We start from the raw sequence: 24,274 nt of genomic DNA, 5'->3' as shown, positions 1-24,274 counted from the left end.
GGGCTGCTCTTTGATTTCACTTCAGTGTTGAGATGATTGAGGCAGGCAAGACCAGGCATATCAGCTATGTGGCTGAAAAATGGTAATAGGAGACAAGAATATAAAAGAAGACACACTGGTTGTGGCAGTGGCAGTCCTGTTGGAGAGTGGGTGGTAGATTAATGTTCCTTGTAGGATCCATTTTGTTGATTTGTAAACATTCCTGTTTCCTACTGATGTTTTTTGATTTGTAATTTTGTATAGAAAAATGCATTAAGTGCACTCTCATTCATGATGGAGCTCTGTGCATCCTATCTACAGTAAATAAATAAATAAATTTCTCTTTGGGTATTTCACCTCAGGTCTTTTTTTCTACTTTAAACGACTTTTAAAGATGTTTTTGAGACAAAAAAAAAAAAATCCAGATATCACCATTGACAGGGTGTGCCTATGTGTGCAAGAAGGTGCGTTCTTGTTTTCTGTTAACCTTGGCAAGCTGAAATACTTTCCAACTAAAGTTTCTGTCGACAAACCTTTTTTTTTTTTTTCTCCTCCAACCTCCTCCTCACTATGTTACTCTATCCATTTCTCTTTTTTGGCCCCTCTTTGGATATGTTTCTGTTTTTTTTTTTGTTTTTTTTTCATTTCTTCCCTTCGTCGTCACTACATTTGCCTGGACTTGAGCTACTATCAAAATATGTTCTCATTCGAAATCTGAAAATGAAAACGTGGATTCCATCTAATGAGCAAACTTCCAATAACAAATATGATAAATGTTTAGACTTAGCTGATCCTCCTTGTAGCAATGCCATCAGAACAATGACAGTCCAGGTATCTGTCGTTTAATCTGTTAATTCATCCCGGACTCCATAACATCACCTTTCATTGCCACAGCTGATCCCATAATATAAATAAATTAAAATTACACTAAAACAATATCTTATTTTCATTTCTTTCATGCAACTTAACCACAGCTGCATAATCTCTCTCACCACATCCCCAGCTTTCAGCAAATTCATATGGAGCCAAAACCAGCACTCACCAAATTTGGTCTGATGTGGTGTTTCATTATCTCTTTACCTTTTTTATTCATTCCAGCTAGATTCATTCCCCTTAGAATTACACAAACCGACACAACACAATATGCAAAAATGTAACATGAAAGCATGCATTATGAAGTGGGCTTTAGTACAGATACATAACATTAACTTGTGGAAACATTCGTCAGTACTGTTACAGATACCATCGTCTTTTTGTCTGCTGGAGGGTATTTAGCTAATCATTCTTTCGCAACATGTTTTGAAAGAAGTTTTCCCTCATTTGATCTTTTTCTTTACGATGTTTTCACTTATGTGATTAAATTAAAGGTCAAGTAGATTGAACCGTGTGGTGCTTCCGTGCGATGACACCTGTTGACCCATTGCTGCCCACTTAGCACTTCATTGAGCTCATGCAACAGTTAACTCACATCAAATATTTCTGCACTTCTTTGACGTGATAATCAATTAAAATTTCCATCCTGACAAAAATAAATAAATAAATGCATGACTTTATCTCTGTGGTATGGATTTGAAGTGTTCGGAGCTGCATATCTGAAATGCTGGAGATGGACTTGGTGTGGAACGCTGTTCTCAATCAACAACACACTGCTGAATAAGCTACAGAATTCATATGTTTTATTCCGATAGCACTGCTTTTAAAAGTTTTTTTTTTTTTAAACCCACAAAAAAACCCACAAAGGCATAATGAAATCCAGATGGAATTGACCGTCTTTTGCTTTTCTACCTGCTCCGGATCAGCCGCTTGTTTTCTTGAGATACCTCTCTGTTCAATGTCTTAGCAGAAGTGAAAGCATTTAAGCCAATCTACAGCATATTATGAACATTTGTCATAAATTAGCGGGACGTGTTTATAACTGCAGCGCTGACGGGCTGTTTGAAAATGTATTTCAAGTCGGAGCTGCAGTGCATGGCTTGGATTCTGTGTGAGCCCTTCTCTGTTTGCTGCATATGCACAGGGTGCCTCAAGAGGAAAGAACTGTGCAACGGGGACCTGTCTTTTCATTTTTACGATTTTCTTAGAATTCTTTGGAGAGTGTGGAAAGACAGGCATGTTTATGAAGGTTTCCAGATGGTCCCGCTTGAACCCCCAGCTTTTCTTTTCAGTTCTTGAGCCATGAAGGATTAATCAAAGTCAGTGGCAAGGGCTGATGGCTAAACACTGTGGGTCCCGCTAACCTAGAGGAAACCTCTCGTCTGCTCCAGCACACATTAAGCCCCTGGGCTCCAGAGCTAAAGAAAGTTGAAACCTAAGGTTAAGAAACTAAGCAAACCTAACTAAACCACAACCACATAAGTGCAGATAAATGAACTCTGTTTAGGAGAGAGAGGGGCTGATTTCCAATATTCAGCGAGGAGCAAAAGAGTTGACCCTGAGAAATACACGTGAACTCTGGTCCCCTTCCTGTAAAACGGGATTGCACCATGGGATATTTGTGCATTTTTTTAAATCATATGCAAAGATTTCACATGTGAGCTGACTGTTGTGTGAATTAAAGCTGTTCTGACTTAGGAAATTAATTCTCAGTGAGTTGCAAGAAAAGCAGGAAAAGTCCAAACTCCTTAGGCTGAAGCCTCTTTTAGAGACTATCCGTTTGGGGGTCTCTGTTTCAGGATTTTCCCTGTTGAGGTACATTCAAATAAGATGCAAATTTTTTTCATTTTTAATAGTGCAATAAAAAGGACATTTGTCACTGATACAGGAGAGTGTGATGTACTTTCTCTCCCAGACCTCTGCCTATGCAAACCCAGCTGAACAGTTGTTCCACATGGCAATGATGAACATGTACAGAATTCACTACATATGTTATCGCAGCAAGTGTTAGAAGAAACTGCTGCGGTCTGTTCACATCAGCTTCACTTGCCAATAACAAATGAGGTCCAATTCAGATCAGGGTTTAGATTCCATGCTATAAAATGAAAACGCAGTATTCTATAAAACACCCACATCACATCGTTTGTCCTCCTTCACCTCTTTATGTGAGCACAGAGCTGCTTGAGCAACAGATCCGTGACTTCAGAGTAAACTTAAGTAAAACAGATCCAATTCAATTTAAAGGCTAAAAATCATAATAAAATGTTCTACTAAGTGAACACAGACCAAACTGTAGACCGCATGAAACCCAGCATCCCTCTGAAGCAGCATTGAAGTGCAACACAACACTGAAAGGTTCTCCAACAACCAGTGGAGTACGTTCTAAAGTCCTTTTGTGATGGTATTTACTCTGCCATGACATTCTATATGCATATTATGTATATTTGTGTGTGTGTGTATGTGTGTGTGTGTGTGTGTATGTGTGCGCATGCATGCATGTGAATAAATAGCTGCTTCCTAACAAAGGAATAATGGACTAGCAGTTGTGATGTCATGTCATTGGTGTGTTTGTGTGTCTCTGACCCCGTCAATAAATTTTCAGGCCTGGTCTTTAGTTTTAACCTCGAGTAAACATCTGAAGTGACCTGAGTAAACACTAAATTGGCTGAACCTGATCACCTCACAGAGAAAACCCTGTCCTTGTTTCATCTTTAGGGTTTGCGATGAGTATCTCTCTCTTTTTCCAAGAAAAAGTACCACTGGAGATGTTTAGTTTTTTCTTTTTATGTTGGGACATTTAAGTGAAGAGACCAGAAGAAGCTGAGGGGGGCTTTGAAACTCATACATTTTGGTCATTTGCGAGACTGACGATGACAAGATAAGGAATACGATTTTTTTTTTTTCACAAATGCACATATTTACCACAATACCGTAATAAAAACCTTTAACTTTTTTGCTTTTAACACAATGACAGTTTTTGAATGAGATTTTTTCCATGCAAATTCAACTTTTTGCAGGACTTTACGTCCTCATCTTGCACAGTGGACAATGTTGAAACTTTATCAAGTTATTTCTTATATATGACATGGATTTAAAAGCCCAGTCTGCTAAAGTTTTAGTAATTTTTATGTTTTTTGAAATTAAACACAATTTCTTTCCAAAATACTGAACTGAGTAACCAGCATAAAAAATAAACAAATCGTAAACTAACATAATAACTAGGAAAAAGGCTTCCAGTATAATTAAACATGTTTGACCGTGAGTATGTAGACGTTCAGCTTGTGAATACCACCGGCTTCAGGTGAGCAGTAAGTCCGCAGCATCTCCCAGCCCTGCCTGGATATTTTACTGCTGCTCAGCAGGCTTTTACATACTTTTGTCAAGTTTTACAAGTTTATTAGAAAACCTAAAGAGGCTGCACACGTGTGATTTATAGATTCTCTGTGCATCACTTTAGTCGCGGTTCCCTCGCCGTTGTCTGCAGCTGTTCAAAGCCGGCATACTAGAATGGTTTAATCTCACCTTATCTAGTCGTAGGAGCTAGGCTCAATATCTGATAAAGAGGCTTTATTGAATTGTGTTTGTAGATTTACTTTATTTTTTTGCTTAGAAGAGGACAGTTTTAATATTCCAGTGATAATAAAAGCTGAGACTATTCTATGATTATACAACATGCAGTGAAACCAGAACTTTTTCCAAACTGGGGGAGTAGCTGGAGGAGCCAAAGGAAAGAAGAGGGGTTTGAACAAGACGGAGAGAAAGAAGAAGAATGTTTGTCTGTGCAGTATCATAGTCGGGACGTCTTTTTTTTTTTTTTAGTATACACCAAAAACAACTATGAAATAGATTGTTTTTGTTAATAATAGGATTCAAGCCTTCACTGAAATCTAATCACAGCAGTTATTTGAAAGTGGTGAAGTTGTGTAATCTTTTATGTCCTGATATATAATCCTTCACATATTTCAAAGCTGACTGATAGTTGAGGTTATACCTTCAGGGAGCCTGATTTCCAACCTCTTGTGCAACACCTTAATTGTTTTAATATTGTACACAGTGCTACTTACTCTTTTCAGAAATGTCATTTTAAGATTTACAAGTCAAAGTCTGCAGATACTTGAAAGACTATAGCATTGTCCATAAAATATTTGTTTTATATTTGTTGATTTTACTCCACTAAGGAGAACATTTTTCCCACTGGAATGTGTTTCTGGTTCTCTCAGAAGTTTCTGAACATGGCCAGGTGATGTTTACTGTTTCAGTAAATGAACCTCATCCACCTTTCCACCTGCGAATGTGGATAAACAGAACTGGCGCTGCAGTTGTTTGGAACACGAATATGATGTGATCAGTTAGAATGTATTAAGAGTTTAAAGAGGATTTGAATCAGGTTGTGCTGCAGAACTTATGACAATTAAGTAGGAAAATATCATCATGGGGTTCTTCTGATTTGGATTGAAAATCCGTTAGAATTCACAAAAAAAGGACCAGATCACGGATATTATCTTTTTTTTTGTGTGTGCTACAAATGATGAGACTGGAGGGGGAGCACAGTGAAACAGATTTAGTATGACCAGTAGTCAAATAAACTTTGACAGCAGAACATGTTCAGGGTTCATAAATCAGTCTTGATCTTTTCTGTGTGAAGTTTACATGTTCTCCATCTCCGTGTGTGGGTTCTTCTCCGGGTCGTCTGTTTTCCACCCACAGTCCACCCACATGCAAGCCAGGTGGAGTGGAGATCATTTGCAAGTGTGTGACTGTGCGCGTGTATGTGTGTGTGCGTGTGTGTGTGTGTATGCCCTGCAGAGGACTGATGATCTGTCCAGGATGCCCCCCCCCATCCTCCCACCAGTGCATTCTGGGATCCACTGCTGGCCCTAGGAAGACATTTGTGCAGCGTTTTTCTGCGTTTTCTAGGTGAAGACTACATAAGTCCTGTTCTGAGAGCGTAGGAGGTTTTTCTTCCCTTTTTACAATGTTTTCAGGTTCCTTCCTTTGTTTGATCTTTTTTTATTAGGATTTTTCACACGCCAGCGCTCTAAGTGTGAGGTCAGGCGTGGTGAAGAGATACTCCTGATTAACTGGTGAAACTGGAAATGTTCTTTTGTAAAATGGTGAGGTAATGGTGATTGGGGCGCTAAGGTATGTTATGTCGGAGACATTAAATCACTTTATGGAACTTCAAGATAACAATATAATGACAGCTTACGACACAGACTTTAATGTACTACCTCTTCAAGTCCAAAAGGGGTCAGTTATAAATCCCAGCTGCACATCTCTTTGGAGTGAACCAGCTGTAGATTTATGTCAGCAAGTCAAAAACGGAGCACAGTAGCTGGCTGACGGTAGCGGTGGCTTTTCTAATACTGGTAATAAATGATTACATATTTACCACATGTTTCTAGTTTAAGTAACAATATGGTGTTTACTCTCACTTGGCAAGTGAAGCGCAGACTGATGTCATTCGTTTATTATGCTAACTAGCACGCAAATTAACTTTGGCTGCTTCTGAACAAGATGCACACGTCTCTGTCAAACCGACTTCGCCAGCTGTGCAATAAAATAAAAGTTGTTGAAATATAGTTCTGGTGGCAAATGTCCTAGTATAGATCAGAGCCAAGCTGAATCAAACCCTATTTCAATAGTAGATGTATCATCCTGTATATGAATGATCATTAAAGCGGATGTCGTAAAGTTCCTCCAATCTGGAGCTTTTGTAGTCTTCCCAACATACTGTCATGTTCTGAAAGGGCATTAATGGAATTTGGCATCAGGAACACGGCAATAATCACATGTCAACACCTGAGATGCAAATGCATGCTCCTTTTTTCTGCCAGTGTGAACTTCTCTCAGCACGTCTCTTCCTTCAAATGGCTCCGTTTCACCTCCTGATAAGCACACTTCATCCCAAACATATTATATCTATTTAGCCGGGGGGGGGGGGGGGTTAAACACAGATACATGACATTTTGGGCCATTCCAAGGACCTGACTCAACGCATAAACAACTCCTACGCTATCTCGGGGAAATATTTATCTTTGCTCATAGAACTTCTTGAGATCGTGTCAACACTGCTGAGAGACACAATTACATTCGTCGAAGGAAAACTTAAAAGAGATCTCCTGGAGATACGAGTGTGTAATGTGAGCAATACTGAGATTACTTGACGAGTTGCAACTCTATCATTCTCATTAAATAAAAGCAAGTACATTTATACAAACAAAAAAAAACCTTGTGTCTGATCATATATCATGTTCTCTTCTTATTTAATGTCCAATTCTTTAATATTCATCCCCTCTGGGTCAAACTGACATTTAAAATAAATGCTGATTCAGATAAATGGAACTGGTTCTAATGGTTCTTTTTCTCTCTCTTTTTCTCTTCCAGTAACCACAACGCTATCTCCAGGCTCAGGCCATGCCAGAAAATGCAACGACACAGAAAAGACCTTCTGTGTGAATGGCGGTGACTGTTACTTCATACATGGTATAAATCAGCTGTCCTGCAAGTGAGTCCTCTTTGTTTTTCGGTTTCACCTTGAAAATCAAATTCTCCTCGTGAACTCGTCGTCCTTGTCGCGAGTGTTCGGCCCGCATCCTTGATGCAAAGTCTGTCCTGACAGTATCAATATTCCTCAACGTCCTAACTTCAGTTTTCTTTTATCCCACTGTTTATTATCATGAGCGCACTTGATTTCCGTTCTTCTTCTTTCTTTCAGCAGCAGCAGCAACACATCACAGGAAACTGCTGCCTGTCTGCCTAACTACCCACCTGTTGTGTACTTTAACACTAATAGTGGAGCGAAGCAACGGTGTGCTCATCCTTTTAAGTCATGTTTAGTGTACAGGAGAGCTGCACATTAAAAGCCTTTTCAAAATGTCGTGAGTCACTGGTTTTAGTAGTGAGCAAATATTTATGCCTGTTAGAGGCCCCCAGTGAGGTAAATAGAAGCATTGCTTACATTTGAGGATCTTTGGCACAAGGGATCAGGACCTGTGTGTAAAGTGCGCTGCAGGAAGTGTGTATCTCAGCTTTTCAGGAAGAAAGCAGGCTGACATAATCACAGAAACAACCTTTTTTATCCCCTGACATTTACATATTAGTTTGCATCTGCCTTGAGGTGGACAAATGTTATTTTGGCATGACGCTCATGATGTTATTATTGAAAAACGGTTTACTTTCTGGCTTTTTTTGTCAGTTATACTCCACAATGTCAACTTTTAATCTGTAAAGGAAAAAAAAAAGATGAATCAGTGAATATTAAGGTGTGACAGATTTGATTTTTTTTTTTTTTTTAAAAAGCTACTTTTTAAAGAAAAATATCTAAAATTGGTATCTTTTCCTTATTTTGTATATTATATTTGCTATCCGGAATCGAAACAGAGCTAAATGAAATAAGAAATTAAATGTCATTTGTGAGCCAACGAATGAATCAGTTAACGTAGAAAATAATCTGTAAATTAATCAACATTTGAAATATTTGTTAAGTGCAGTCACTGCTCCATCAATCAATTGATGCGTCAAATGTGAAAAGTACATAAATTTATAGAATATATGTAAAACCAAACAGTATCCAGTGAAAGCTTTCATATAGTATATTGTATCACTGCTGGACCGCATGTCATGATGGCATTAGTTAGTTGCCAATAGAGATGAAACACTGGTGATGCTCCTGTTTCCAGATGGCCTGCCATAACAATCACTCAATACGCTGCATACAATTTGGAGGTAGCAATAAGTCACTTGCAGCACCTAAATCACTCACGATTGGGGTTGGGGTCTACAAAAGTTGGATAACACAATGAAGAAACCCCACAGCAATCTCATTCGATCCGGGCCAGGTTTCAGAGGGCATTACTCACCGGCTGAAGGAGGACTGCAGAATGCTAGTCCTTCTTTTGTTCACAGTTCCCTTACTTTGAGGAATAGACTTTGTAATGAGGAGAGCTAAGGTTAATAAATGACCCAAAGTGAGCAACTGACTAAAGTCAACATTTGTTTGCTGGTGGTTTCCTTCGTAGAAGTTACCTGTAAAATGAGTGGATGATTGGCTCCAGCTGAATGCACAATAATTTCATTTGTCTGTTAAATTTGGTGCTAAATATAGACACACTGACACATTACAATGAACAGTTTGAGTTCAATGGGTTTTTTTCTCTTGTTTTATCGTAATTCTGATGTACTGTACAATAATTTGACAATAGTAAAACGTCAGTCATTTGATTCATTATTTGAAGAAATTGTTTAACAAAGATATGAAAGAGAAAAGCAGCAGCACTGGTGATGGCTGACCCCGGTAGATTACTTGTTGTTTCATCATTTCATTAGGAGAACATAAATAGGTTTCAATGAAAGAGGTTTATTTTTAGAGAAACATGGTGAGAGTTTTATCAAATATTTGATCAAAGACCTTCTCAGTGGGTCTTGAGGCAGGAATGGATGGCTTATGTCTGCTGGATCAAACAGGGAGGATACATGTAGAGGAGCACATGGTAGAACTCTCATTTCTCCTCTTCAAACTGTTTTGCTTTTATATTCTCTCAGATTACAGTAAATGAAGACAAGGATTTATATCTTCTATTTCTAAACTAAAAATGAAAAAGCGATAATGTGGTTTGCAGCTGCACCACTGTGAATATTTGCAAATTCATCTGATTTCTAAACTATGTAGCGACAGTTTATTTCTTTTCATCATTCAGCCAAGGTTCCTTGGTCTAAAGTGGTGCGATCCCCCAGTTAAACACCATCACTCAAGATGAGTAATTTAATGCTGAATGTTATGGTGCTCCTGGGAGGCGTTGTGTGAAACCAGTAAATCATGAGCGGTGACCTTTGTTGGATTAGTGCTCCAAGTTGTGACTGGAAGTGGAATGCTGGTGCCCCTAAAAGACCAACTGCTCATCCTAATGGAGGTATAATGAGGGGAATATAATTTGTCCCAATACACTTGATGGTGATGATACAGTAGTTTGTCTCCAGTTAAGAAAATATATGGAGCTGCATGTCAGAAAAAATTGTCATGACGTGTGCTTGAATGTGCGAGTAAAGAGAGTCGTCCAGTCACGCTTTCCCACTGAGGCGATCTCTGTGCTCACAAAACTCTTCTGTGGTGGGAATTCCAATTTCATTTAATTCCTCTTTAAGACTTCTTTGGTACTCGATGTCCAGCCTCACAACGGACGCCAAGAGGAAAAAAAACCCAACATATCCCCTGTTTCAGCTTTGAACTATGTGCTTGCTAGAGTTGATTTATTGATAACCAACAAAGCAGCACATGCTTATCCTCGGATACAACCCATATTTTTTGACCTCGATCTCATCGACATCTGTGTTCCTTCATCCATCAAAGTTCAAAAAGAGACGCAGCCTTTTCCTGTCTGGGCTCTTTGTATAGCTTCATGTCCATCCATGTCTTTATGTATTTCTGTATTGTGTTTAATGTCTTTCAGAACCTTGGATCATATTTGGAGTCATTTTTTTTAATGATTCCTATTTTTCCTTTTTTTTTTTTTACCTTTTTGAAGGTTAAAAAGTTTATTGTTTTTCCAAGTAGCTTAACTTATATTCACTTACATAACTTTTTCAAGGAAAGTTTATCATAGTAATTTTTAATGATATTGTTATTAATCATAGTAAAATGTAATTTTCTGTTTTTATCGATCTCCACATTCATCATTAATTCTGTCTTAGGTGTGCCAGTGTGCACATAACACCAAACTGATGTTTTCCCTTTGTTTGTATGCATTAACCATACCTTAAACCATATACTATTAAAAGTCACAATAATGTTTAGCGTACATCTCATCTCCTGTGTTTTCCTCCTCATAACACGTGTCTGCTCCTTCCCAGATGTCCAGGTGGATACTCCGGCCCTCGATGCTTACGGAATGAGCCGCTGCGGTTGTACATGCCCAATCCTTTCAAAAGTATGTTCACCTAATATGAGCAGCTGAGAACAGAGACACAGTTGGCACTGGATTACCTCTGTGGACTCCTGCTGCACCCCCCCCCCCTCCCTCTCTCCCTACACAGTTATCTTGCTCTTTCTTCTCCCTATTCTCTCTTTCTCAGGTCAACATGCAATGAGCTGCGCGCTGCAACCGTGTTCACGTGTAGCGGTGCCATCCGTGGGATCACTCTGCTTCTGCTGTCTAGTTGTTCTGTTGTTCTAATTCTGTGTCTCTCTGCCTCTCCCTCCCTCCCTCTCTCTCCCTCCCTCCCTGTCTCCCTCTTCATTTTTCTTACACATACTCTCCTTTCCCCCTCCACCCTCTCTCTCTCTCTCTCCCTCTCTGTTCCTCTTCACTCATCCACCACCCTCCTCCTCCTCCCTCTCTTTTTGTGGCTGTGTTTCTTTCCATTAGGTGTCCAAATGACTTTACTGGTGATCGCTGTCAAACCTACGTTATGGCCAGTTTCTACCGTATGTCCAACTCCCTCTTCTGTCACTGTCTGACTGCTCTGGTGTCATGCGTGCATGCCGTGTCTTTAGATCGCTTTCATTTCCTGTTATTACCTAATGGTCGTGTCTGTAACACCTCTGATGACTCATTCACAAGCTGGCATAGTTTATTTGTCTGTTCTTGCATGTGATACTGTGTACACTTAATCTTCCAGTGTGTTGCATCTGCATTCTCAGAATAACGTATGATTGATTTGACAAAAAGTCAGGAGGCGTCGTAATATGGATCCTTTGTGGAAGTCATTTTTTACACAAGGTCCGCTCCGTGTAATAGCACAGTCTGGCTAAACATTTACTAAAACCGCACCCTTAGCTCACTTACTAATGATGCTGATACAATCAGACGCAAACACAAGCATGCATAATTCCATTAGAGCTGATAGATGAAAAGAAAAGATAGGACAATTAGTATGAACTAATAGGCATGGAAAAATGACTGATGCGGTAGGTGGTGTATTGGCTTAACTGGGAAAGAAATGTTTGCCGAGTGCCATCAATCAAATGATCTGATCAGCTCAAGTGCAAATTTTATACTCCCTTGTTTTTATTACAGACTCTGTGTTCTGTATTCCAGACAAACCAGATGGAACATTTATAATTTCTTCATAGATAATTTTAAAATCATGACTCAAGTCATAATAACTATGTGTGTATCAGTATGTTGGTCATACTGTATATACAAACCAACATGATAAATTTCCGGTGAGCCGGAATGAAATTTGAAATGTGTTTTGATCTTCAAGTTAATTTGTGATCGCCTAAAGGTCCAAAACATTCTCAGAAGTTATTTAAATGTGTGTTTGCTGCCTGCATACACTGCTTTAGAAGTAGCTACAAATTGGTGCTCTCACAACAGATGCACTCAGAGCTGCACGAGAATCACAGCCGTGCCAAGCAACCTTACACACGGTAAGATAACACCTGCACTGTTTCACATGACATCACACCGATCAGTCAACTGCAGTATTATACAGAAAATTAGATTGAGGTTTTGCAAGAGAACTCTGGTTTGATTTCCCTCCTAGGGATACTTATTTGAAAACCACCAGATCATCCATTCAATTCTGAAATCATGATCTTATTTTACACATTAATATTAGTTAATGGTTTATTAGACAGTCAAACTGAAAGACTGTTCTGACATAAGCGTTAATATCTTTATGATTTCATTGGCTTGGCTCTGTGGGAAAAAACAAAACAAAACAGGATAGTGTGTGATAATAACGTTAAGTCTGTAATTCATACAGATAATTGCGATCTCATGCGGGCTTCCTGCTTTTTGTCCGCATCATGTCTTTGCAGGCCCGTGTGGCTGAAGCTAAAAGTAACATTACAGTTAGAAAATAACTAGCTGCATCTGATTTGCAGTAGCTTGATAGTGACAACAGGAAAATAGAATAGTTTGTTGCATGTTGGCAGAGTACAGTGTGAACCCCCCCATCCTCACTACTAAGTAATTTTATCTCACATTAAGCCGTAATGCGCTGTGCTGAAATTGCTTGTTTTTTTGGCAGAGTAGACAGTGGGAGTGGGAGTGGGAGTGGGAGTGGGAGTGATTTTCCTACACTCACCCGCTTTTTCTTCATATTGTTTAACTTCAGTGCAGCTGTGCGCCTGCATCAAGAAAACAGCGTTTACTTCCAGTTCTCATCTCAGCCACATGGACCGGGCTTCAATGGCTCGGTCTACATTCTCATACATTCAAAACTGTCTATATGCACATAACAATTCAAAATAACAATCAATAATAAGTCAAGATGCACCATTTACATGCAAATCCCCACTGAGATCAAAAGCTGTAATTTAAAACAGAAAAGAGTGACCTTTCACTCAATCCAACTGCAAGAAGAAATATCATTTTTCAAAGTATGGGTAGCCTCTGCGTAACCTCTCATTGGCTCAAACGTGGATTTCCACAATAGAAATTGGGTTCATGAAAGCCGCGCTCAGACATGATAGATGTAGAGGATTTAAGTTTTATTGGCCTCTTACATATTTCACATTTTCTGCTCTCAATTAAGGAGAATAAATCACATTTTCTCTCATCGAGCAGTCACATGTGCATACACACACACACACACACACACACACACACACACACACACACACACACACACACACACACACACACACACACACACACACACACACACATCTATTCCCTACTTAAAGGCCCGCCTCCTGCAGGGGCGCCTCCCATCCCCAAGAGATGCCAAAGAGAAGGAGGATGGTTTCTGCTCCTCCGCCATAAGGACTTGGCTTAGCATGAGCATGTTGTCATAAGAACAGCTGGGATTTTCTTTAACCCAAGTAAAGCAAAGCGGGGCCGCCCGAGATACGGGGCTCTGCTAGTTGGTGAAGCCTCTCTACGGCCCCCGAGTTGCCTTGTTCTATTAGTTCGAACGATAATTCTTCTAAATGAGTGTGATTGCTCCAATACTGTACAAATACACTCCTTGTAACTTGCCTGTTCATGTGATGGGTGTGTTCCACAAGATGACATTGTGGTGTTTTTTAGAGAGCAAAAGACTGAAAGTGCAGGTAATCTCAGCCGATGACGCATGTTTTCCTCACGCTGAAGCATTAAGAGCAGTTATGTAGTCCTAATATGTTCTTTTGATAACTAATGACTTGGCACCTTCTGCACACCTGAAACCTCTTTTAAAAAGTTGCTTGAGAACGAAGTGCCTAAATGCCCCTGAAGGCAGTAACATTAGACCGTGCAACAGTAACGCCGGACCGTGCTGAGACATACAACGATAGAAATCTCACAGAATAGGCAAATGTAAACATTTAAAGATTATGCAGTGACTTAGTTTTGTGTTGCATGCTCCGATGTGTGTGTTGCATGATGTTTATGTGCTTCGGTGTCACGTCTTTGCCGTTTCTGACAAAGTGTTTGTTGTCTGCTCTGCTGTAATGTCTATTTTTGTGCGCTCCACTGTTGGTTGGAAGGTATCACTCTCTTAATCTGGTCTTTTTCTTTTTGTTTCTCTTCCATCTGTCAACTCCTCTGCAATGGCAGAGCATCTTGGGATTGAATTTATGGGTATGAACCAATCCGTTTTGATTCTCAGTCCTATAGCATAGCTGCTAAAAATCGATGTTTCTTCATTTTGACTTGCTCCCGTTCTGTCATGTGGTTTGAACTGTAAATCATATTGTCCCCTTGATTAACCGATCGATCTCTCAATCAATCCTATCGTAACTCATTTTAACGACCGATCCTCAAGTCAATCCAACTGACCCCCCTCCATCAAACATCATTAACACGGATGTCACCGCCTCTCACAGGAAACATGTGCAATGAAAGAAATTGTTACTATTAACTGCGTTTCCCGTCTTCACTTCATGATAGCATTTTATTGCTCTTCGGACTGATTTTTTTTTCGGTTCCTCATTCCATCTGTAACAAGCATGATGTGTCATGTTTGTAGCTACCAGATGTCATTGCTCAATCTTCATCTCTACCTACCCAATCCAGACCTTTTCCTTTTGATATGCCATCTCTCTTTCTCCTCACGTATGTCTGATCTTTGCCCATGTTCCTTGCATCTCCTATCTTTATAGCAGAATTGATATGTTACTTTAAAGATTGAAATATAACATCTGTGTTACTGGTTTGAATCATTTCTTCAAAGAGGATGCTGTGATGTGAGCATGCAATGCTATATTTAGAACCCCCCCCCCCCTCGGTCATGTTTGTCTCTTATCTGCCACTATTTCCACTTTTCCTTTTACTGTTAGCTGTTGTTTTCTGCTGCATTTTCCAGAAAAGTGCTTCAGTGGTTGGGAGCGTAAAATAAACACAAGACGGATCTTCCCAGAGATTGTGTACTTCTACAAGTCCATTTATGTACCAGTCCACGCGGACTTTGTGTTCTTATGCCAACACCAATATCATTAATTATTCATCTATGGTGTCGGACAATGGACAACAATTTGGTGCACCCCCTTAAAAAATAGATGCTGCAGAACGAAAAGATGGAAACCTTAGATGGAAGGTTAAAAGTGATACAAATTCAATTTATTTTCATGACATGTTTTATTCATGACATTACTTCTTTCGCTCCATCGCTACCCCTGAAGACACAAAGAGTTTACCTTAAACTCACAGAAGCTATTCTCTGGAAAGGCAAAAAGCATCAGTTTGAGGTTTATATTTAATGATGCTTCATCTTGAAATTGTTTGATGAATTACTGTCAAATCACCTCTCATCATTGTGTTTACTAAATACCTGAGTAGATGAAGACTTTTCTAAGTGGTTAGGGTTGTTGATCATGTCGGCACCATGATAGATAGATGCATCACCCAGCAGACCTCAGGCTTAGATCTATAGTTTCTATCCAACATAGTTTGCAAGCTCTGCTGATTGATTAAAATATGACATCATTTGGAAAGACTTAGAGAATCAGTTTCTTAATACATTAATACATTGCTTTTAACTCCCACCCACACACACACACACTTGAACGCACTCACACACACACAGCATGTTTTATTTGGTAGGAAGGAATACGAAGCTTCATACTGCTCAGGATTTAGTCACAAAAAATAAAGTCATGCACATTGACAGTAAAAAAGTAGAAACCTGCACCTTGGAGACACTAATTTTTTTTCTCCTTCTCCTTCTCCTTAACTGTGTGCACCTGACGTGTGTGTGTGGGTGCGTCTGTGTGTGTCTGTGGGTGCGATGTTGACAGAGGCAGAGGAGCTCTACCAGAAAAGAGTCCTGACAATCACGGGTATTTGTGTGGCTTTGTTGGTGGTGGGCATCGTTTGTGTGGTTGCCTACTGCAAAACCAAGTAAGTCCTGCTTGATTAATGATTCATGTAATGATTTTTTTTTTTAACACAAAGCTTTTCCTGTCAGGTTTCTATCACCTCATATATTATTCAAAAATAACTGTATACTGAAGCTGCTGTAAGGCAACGTAGATGAGAATTGTACATTTATTTGCTGTAGTCCAGATAACTTAGTTTATGTAAAAAAAAATTTAAAAAAGAGGAAAGAATAACCGACTGCTGCTTAACAGGAAACAAAGAAAGAAGATGCACAATCATCTGCGACAAAACATGTGTCCAGAACATCCTAATCGTAACCTAGCCAACGGACCCAATCACCCAGGACCTGGCCCAGAAGAAATCCCTATGGTAGATGTGAGTTTCTCATATGATTCCAAACATTATGAAGTCACGCACACAGATGTAAACCAAATGGTTTTATGGTCAGTTATATAATCAAAGCTGATTTTTTTTTTTTTTTCACAAATCCTGTTAAATCGATTTTTTTTTCTCCCCCAACACAGTACATATCAAAAAATGTCCCTGCAACTGAACGAGTCATACGGCCTGTAACGGAGTTCCCTGCCAGCCATGCCTCCTCCAGATCCCACAACTCTTCCACGCGAGCCCATTCATCAACTCACAGGTGAATACCCAGCATTCACAGCGCATGTCTGCTTGCATTCAGTTAAAAAGCTCTTCTTCTGGACAGGTGCACCTCTTTAGAAAAAAAAAAAAAACCAAAACATTATTGTGCCTTCAATTAGAAGAGGGAATCACACTGGCTTTGACACCTGTATTATTTGTCAGACACGAGGAACGAACATGGAGCCTGCAACATTCTGATAGCATCCTCTCTGACTCGCCGGGAATGATGTCATCATCCGTGGGGACCAGTAAATGCAGCAGTCCCGCTTGCATGGAGGCAAGGGCCCGGCGCGCTGCACACTGTGGTTACTCCGACTCCAATCGGCCGGGCCTGCATTATAAAGACTCCTTTGACTCGCTGGGAGACTCTCCGCACAGCGACAGGTGGGAAACAGGCCTGTGTGGCTAATATAGCACTGGGTTTGTTATGAACATTTTGAGAAGTTTCCTCTCTCTTGCTGGTTCTCTCTCAGCCTCGAGAGCCCAGTCAGGGCACTCTGAGAGACTCAGTGGAAAACTGACACACAGCAGGCATGATGATGAAATACGCTAAGGTAGGCAAGAGTGAAAAATGGTGCTTATTTTATTGGGAAGTCTTGGGCATACAGCTGCTATCACATTATTCCCTGGATAGTATGTAAATTTTAATTTAAGTGTTCCCTTTAATTTTACAAAAGGACCAAGATGGTGTTTTTTGGGGGAAATAATAATATTCTGGCCTAGATACACTAGAAGATGTCGATATCACCTTTGTGTCTCAGAGATAGGTTCATGATGGGTTCAGCTTAGCTTTGCACACAGAATGGAACCAGGAAGACGCAGCTCTTTCTGTCAGAAGTGTGGAAAAACAGCCTTTCAGCAACTCCAAAGCTGGCTATATTTATCCTTCTATTTCTGCACTCAAAGCACCAAGATATCAATCTCCCTCCCCATGACTCTGGGTAAAAACATGGGCAAACAAACATATTTCCCGTAATGCAGAGCTGGTCTTTCATGTGAGCTATGAATTGATTCACTCTGAAAATTGGGCTCTCGGGTTTCCACATGTTATATATTTCAGTAATACTCTGTGTCACCCGTGGCCTGATGTTGACCTTCCTTTTTTTGAGATCCACGCCTTGACTATTTTATGTGGCTCAATAGGTAAACCCAAAAATCCCGCAATTCTGTTCCTGCTCCCTCCTCAAAAAGCTTCCATCAGCACAGAGCTGTGAGAAAATTGTGAACCATGGAAGCACAATGGGAGCCCTGTATAAATATCGACTGTATGATTAAGTAAGAAAACATTTCTGCCAATAGGCAGCTTCTTTTTTTTTTTAAAGAAAGGGAACAATGATCCATTTAGACGGATCAAATCTGGCTCTACGACCCTGCAATTGAACGCCACATGTTTAGAGTTGGAAATAACATGCAAAACCTTATGTAACATGATGACCACAGCACAGCATGCATGAAGCTGCTTTTCTTTTTTTGGAAATACAAATGAAAGCAAGTTTAGGTAAAACTGTGTTGCTTTGACACATCATCGATGTGTGCCCAACAGGTCTACCTACCTACCTTTGCTAATGCTGATGTCTACTGCCTAAGACGAGGCTGATTGGGTATATTTCTCTTACGGAGGACAGTAGCTAACATTTTCATTACAGCTGCTTTGGTTGTGTTGCTATGGTTGTGGTATTGATCAGGGGTGTTTATTCATATATTAATGGGAATAAACAAAACAAATACAGCGTGTTTGAATATGTTGACTCGGTGTATGCCAGCTGGAGCTGACGTTCAGTCTGTTCAGAAGGTTTGGCTTTGGATGGAGATTTTATAGAGGTTTTCCCGCTCATTTTTCACAAATTCATTTTTGGATGGTTTGTTTTTAGAGCAGGAGCATGCAGTGCATTGGGTTGACTAGATAACCTGTTGGTCATGTTGGTCTGGAGCTGAATTGAGCAGTAGGAGATAGTTTCGTCACCCTTCAGTTGTTAGAACAGCCTGAAGAGAAGCGAACATCAGCTGCTTCTGCCTGATGGCCTCGGGGTGGGATTTTGTTTCAGTGACCTGAGAATCTCAAATATGAACAAGTTATTTTAAAAAAAAATGCATGCAAAGGTCATTAACAAGATTTAACCCTGCAATTTGGACAGTCGAAAGTGTTGTCTTAATTTGTTTCAACCTTAAACATTTAAAGCATGTCTGAATCACCCGGATGTTGACCACGAAAATTAAGAATGTCACTTCTGAAACTGGTCACCGTCAACATCATTGCTCTATTTGTGTGTAATAAGGTCCAAGGATATTAACTGAAGCAAAAAACAAAACAAAACACAAAGTGGATCCTTGAACAACATGACATTAACTTCCCACTGAAGGCATTTCTTAGTTCTGCAATTTTTCAAAATGAGCAACTACAGGACAAGAATTGTCTGTATTAGAATGTAAACTAAAACATGTTTTTCCCAAGTTAAAAAAAAAAATCACTCTGTATTTGGAAAAATCATTTAATAAATTGCTGGAATGTCAGTTTTTTTGAAAAGACTGTAAAGATGGCACCCGGTCTGTTCAGGGTGAAACTTAGCTTTCAAGCAGGTAAGCTCAAGGGAACGTCTACGGCGGGTGTGTCGAAGTCAGTTTCACCGAGCTCCACATCATGCGACTAATAAATGTAACTTATAAATGTAATAATTGTAACTGCAATGTAAAATAAATGTAACTACTCCTTAATGTTAAATAACTCTGAATTTGGTTATTCACATCACAAAAATTACAGTTACACCAAATAAATATGTTTACATGTTTCTCTGTTATAACATAAATCATTTTAATGTGTCAGGTTATTAAACCCACAGAACTCCATCAATCAAGGATCAAACTATCCAAGAGAATAAAGCAAAATAACATCAAACACAAGTTAGGACATTAACTTTGTTCAAAATGGGCTTACTTACTGCATTCTGGGAAACGTAGTTTTTAGTCAAAGCACATTTTTGACCTTTATTTTTACACACTGACCTTCTATGCTCTTGCGGGCCACATAAAATTATGTGGTGGGCCACATTTGGCCCCCGTGCCTTGAGTTTGACAGATGTGGTCTGCGCTAAAGCTCTGCACGGAAAAACGTTTTACATTTCATAGTTAGACTTTTATCATAATCCTGAATAAAACATGCTTTCGTGCACATAATTGCTTGTGTGTTGGCACCTATGTTGTAATATTCATTGAACAGAGTGCCTGTGAGACACACACTGCTTTTTGAACACAACTCCTCTTTCTCACATCTGCTCTTTACTCCGTGTTCCTTAACTGTTCTCTCCCTCTCTGTATTTCCCACAGATACGTGTCAGCCCTTACAACACCAGCCCGCCTTTCACCGGTGGATTTCCATTACTCATTGCCCTCGCAGGTGCCTACCTTCCAGATCACATCCCCCAATGCCAGCCATGCCATGTCTCTTCCTCCTGCTATTCACAACCCGTACCCTTTGGAGGATGACCAGCCTCTGCTGCGCCGTTACCAGGTACCCCTACATGACGCCCAGTGCCAGGAGCCCTACCGGCAGCAGCGGCGCACCTATCTCAACGACAGCAGGGGCAGCCTGCCTTCCAGCCCCTACCGGCTGGCTGAGGAGGAGGACTATGAGACCACCCAGGAGTATCTCTCCTCTCGGGAGCAACCAAAGAAAAGTGGGTCTAGTGGAAGTGGTAGCCGACGCTGGCGGAGGTCCAGACTGAATGGCCACGTGGCTCCGCGTGGATACGAGGCATCTCGGGACTACGGGTCCCGGAGCTGCCTAACAGATAGTGAGTCAGAGGAGGATGGTGAGAGCACACCCTTCCTCAGTATGCAGAACATGAATGCTGAGCCCTCCACCATCTACAGGCCGGTGGACAGTCGGACTTCTCACTCATCGGGGCGGCAGAGTGGGCATGGGAACATGCATACAAGACTTACACACTCGCGCTCCAAACCGGACAATACACCCCATTAAGAGTGAAAAATGAACCAACAAAAAATCAATATAGTATAGACCTGCATCTATATGAAATATTTTTATTTTATATAACTGACAGATATTCTAAACAAATGAAATATTTATTTTCATTTTAGCAAAAGTTGTCTACTAGTTAACAGCAAAGACTTTTTTATAGGGAAAACTCTATTTATATGTACATTTTGATTTACAGCATAAAGACGTGCCAGTTTTTTCACGACGTTAAAAAAAAATAAAAATAGAGTAATATTGTGGTGCCTTTTGCTGTATGCCGATGCCAGAGGGCCAGTGGAGGTTTTTTGTAGCCTTTCTTATATGGACGCCTCATTTTTTATACACATTTATGTTTTTTTGTTCCTCTCTGGTTTCGTTTTTCACTTTCTTTCCAAGTTGCATTCCTTGAGGAGTCCAACCCCCACTGGAGCGTAATCCCTTCCATGTCATGCAATATAAACCACTTCAACATAAAGTGTATGTTTACATTAATATGATTGGCCTGTAGGGTTTATGATTCGGGATCTAAATAGAAAGCCTGATGAATACCGTGTAGATCCTTTTTTTTTTTTGCCCTTTGACTAATATCTACAAAGATAGAGAGAATGAGGGTGTGTGTGTGTGTGTGCGTGTGTGTGTGTGTGTGTGTGTGTGTGTGTGTGTGTGTGTGTGTGTATGTGTGTGTGCTTGCATGATTTATGATTGTCAAATGTATTTCATTGATTATTGTAACATCAAATGCATACAGTAGGTCTACTGTCGTCTCAGCAGAGCTGATGAAGAGCCTCTCAGAGGCTCACAGAGTAGTGCTCTATCAGAACAGCGCCCCCCCACCCCCCTTACCCCCACTATAGGGGAACAGGTAAGGCTGCTTTAGGGCTGTATGTTATGCAGGTCATAGCTTGGTGTGTTTACAGCTATTCTGCCCCTCTCCCAGCCTGCCCCAACCGAGTCCCTTTTATTCCCCCCCAGACAGGTTTTCTCATGTTAGTCTGTTATGAGGCCCAACAAACACTGAGCTGCTTGGCACAGGGTGACCCCCCCTCCCCCCATCCCCACCATCAGAGGTGCTGGCAAAACAAAAAAAAAGATTGCATCTGTTTCCACTCAACCCCAATCCCACGCCTCATCATCTGTCTGTGTCCATTCTGTTTTCGTGGCTCACGTTAAAGGCCACACAGTGTCTCAGGATTTCCACATGCAAACCCCCCCCCCCCTAAACATGCACACACACACACGCACGCACACACACACACACACACACACACACACACACACACACACACACACACACACACACACACACACACACACACACACACATCTGAAACCCCGTTCAATTTTCTCAAGTTAAGGTCTACCTAAGACTAAGGTTTTCAGATGATGAAGGCCTAAACATTAGCGTGCAGTCTACCAGTTCACTGAACACCCCCATGCAGAGAGAAAGCCAAGCGGACACAGCTCAGTATTGAACAGACCAGACCATTTAAGTGGAATAGCTGTGAAACTGGAGGATCATACAAATGCAATAATATGCAAACTTTCTATTTTGCTGTTGATTACATCATTTTCTAAGAGGTGACTGTAGTGTGTTGTGTGTAAAAACTATGTGATGCCTATAGTGTAGAATGAAATATCATGATATAGATGCATATTTACATGAGTTGAGTTAAAGCCATTATGCAGCCAGCTTTCAAGTTGTCAGCCTTTCTTGTTCACATACTCATGTTCATTGAATGACTGTGTCCACGACTTCATGTTATCACTTGGTTTTTTAGACCACCTCACTTTACATACACACTCCTAAGTAATGTCAAATAGCATCCAAGTAGTGTCTCCTCCAATTGTACCGTGTACTTGCTTTGTCTTGTTGGCAGATCTTGTAATTTCAAATTTAATCTGTAAACGACGATGACTTTAAAAGTGGAGCCAATCATTCAAGCCCCCCCCCTGTCCACCACTGACGCTAAATGTATACGAAGGTGAATTGAACAAACCCATGAAATGTGGCTCAGAGAGAAAGAGAAGGAGAGAGCAGTTGATGTTTCATTACCGTTGGTCTATTTCTAAATTTCTAATAATAATAATAATAATAACTGAATGCTGAATTATTGGTTTAAAAACTTTTTTAAAAGATTGATCTGCAATTCTAAATGCTATATGGTAAATGCACAGTGTAATTACTAGAGAAAGGTCTTTGGTCACTCCTCACTTGCAGATATTTCATTTAGTTTCTTACCTCTGGATCTGATTTTGTATGTCTGAAAAAATGCAAAAGCTCCTCTAGTTTAAATGTGATTACTCACTCGACTCTCTCACAATTGTGATACTTCAGTTTGCCTGTCCTCTCGTCTGATCGAGACGGTCGCCGGCGCGTCCTGCCAGTCCTCTCTGTTTTATTTTATGAACCTGACCCCCTTACTCAACCCTCGCTTGAAATGTTTGAACACCTCTCCTCTCTTCTGCATGTCCTTGTGATCACAGTTAGATGGGTGCATGGTAAAAAAGCAGCAGACAATTCTTTTCCAGTCAGTGAAAGTGTATTTTGTTTAATATTCAGCAATAAAAAAGAACCTTTCCCCATGTCATTCCTGAAATATGCTAGGAAAAAAATGCGAGATTGTCATAGATTGTAAAATAAAATGAAAAATGAATCCACCTGTTCATATGAGAAAATAAATCTTTATTCATATCATTTTATGATGCAGTTATTTGTGTGAAGGGCTTTCCTCTGCATTTTGACTCTGACTGATCTGTTATCTTTACACTAGCAGACTACATACATAGTTATGATTTTCTTCAATATGGTGTTTGAGAGGCTTTGTTGGATTAAAGCACAATGTTTACATGTTAGTTTTGCAACAGAGCATAAATTGAGGACAAGATGCATGTAGAAACTTGCACCTACTGCCTGAGACCTATCACGAGATTATATAATATATGAAAGAAAAAAAAGCTTGCTACAGTTCAGTGAAGAGAAAATCTTTACTGATTATCCCAGGATACATTTTTTTCTCATTAATTATATTTTTGATTGTTTTTCTAGAGTAATTTAAATTTCTTCAGATGAATGCAATCTTTCACACACACTATTTTCAAATGGTCCAATGATTTTTATCATGCAGTACAATCATTTCACCACTAGATGGTACCCCAACAGCACGATTCATACGCATCAGAACTATTCACCTTTCATACCGTTTCTGCCACGTTTTGCCCTGTGTCCAGTCATATTTTCTAATGTAAAGAAACAGTGTATAGACGCAATAGTGTTTCACAAGAACTGCTATCACATTATATACAACAATAATCAAGAATCTTTTGTAAAAAAAACAACAACCCAAAAACAACAATATCTATAGTCCACTTAATGAATTTAAACAATTGATTTAAATTATAAGATTATTAATCTTTCTTAAATCAGGTTTATTTATACAGGCCAAAGTCACGAATCAAAATTGATTAATGGGTTTTACAAACTGTAAAATGTGTGTGACACCCTCCGTCCTTAGATCTTAGATCCAAGAAAAGAAAACCTCCCCACAGACAGGGA

The 24,274-nt window shown here is 39.9% G+C and overlaps 1 protein-coding gene across 4 annotated transcripts in view; it reads left to right on the top strand.

Annotated features, from left to right (window-relative positions):
* nrg2a (neuregulin 2a) overlaps positions 1–23,407 on the top strand; it is a 64,741-nt gene extending 41,334 nt beyond the window's left edge. For 2 of the 4 annotated variants that reach the window (XM_068332200.1, XM_068332199.1), the window contains exons 4-11: positions 7,240–7,360; positions 11,217–11,275; positions 14,340–14,363; positions 16,019–16,121; positions 16,352–16,475; positions 16,625–16,746; positions 16,911–17,132; positions 20,070–23,407. In XM_068332200.1, the coding sequence (XP_068188301.1) occupies positions 7,240–7,360; positions 11,217–11,275; positions 14,340–14,363; positions 16,019–16,121; positions 16,352–16,475; positions 16,625–16,746; positions 16,911–17,132; positions 20,070–20,724 (1,430 nt within the window). In that variant the 3' untranslated portion in view covers positions 20,725–23,407. Of the gene's footprint in view, positions 1–7,239; positions 7,361–10,701; positions 10,779–11,216; positions 11,276–14,339; positions 14,364–16,018; positions 16,122–16,351; positions 16,476–16,624; positions 16,747–16,910; positions 17,133–20,069 lie in introns of all 4 variants that reach the window. The other 2 variants (XM_068332202.1, XM_068332201.1) reach the window with 2 other exon arrangements.
* Positions 23,408–24,274: the final 867 nt, after the last annotated feature.

This window comes from Antennarius striatus, chromosome 13, assembly GCF_040054535.1.
Source record: "Antennarius striatus isolate MH-2024 chromosome 13, ASM4005453v1, whole genome shotgun sequence".
Taxonomy (NCBI): domain Eukaryota; kingdom Metazoa; phylum Chordata; class Actinopteri; order Lophiiformes; family Antennariidae; genus Antennarius; species Antennarius striatus.
This window is presented reverse-complemented; position numbering and strand designations above follow the sequence as displayed.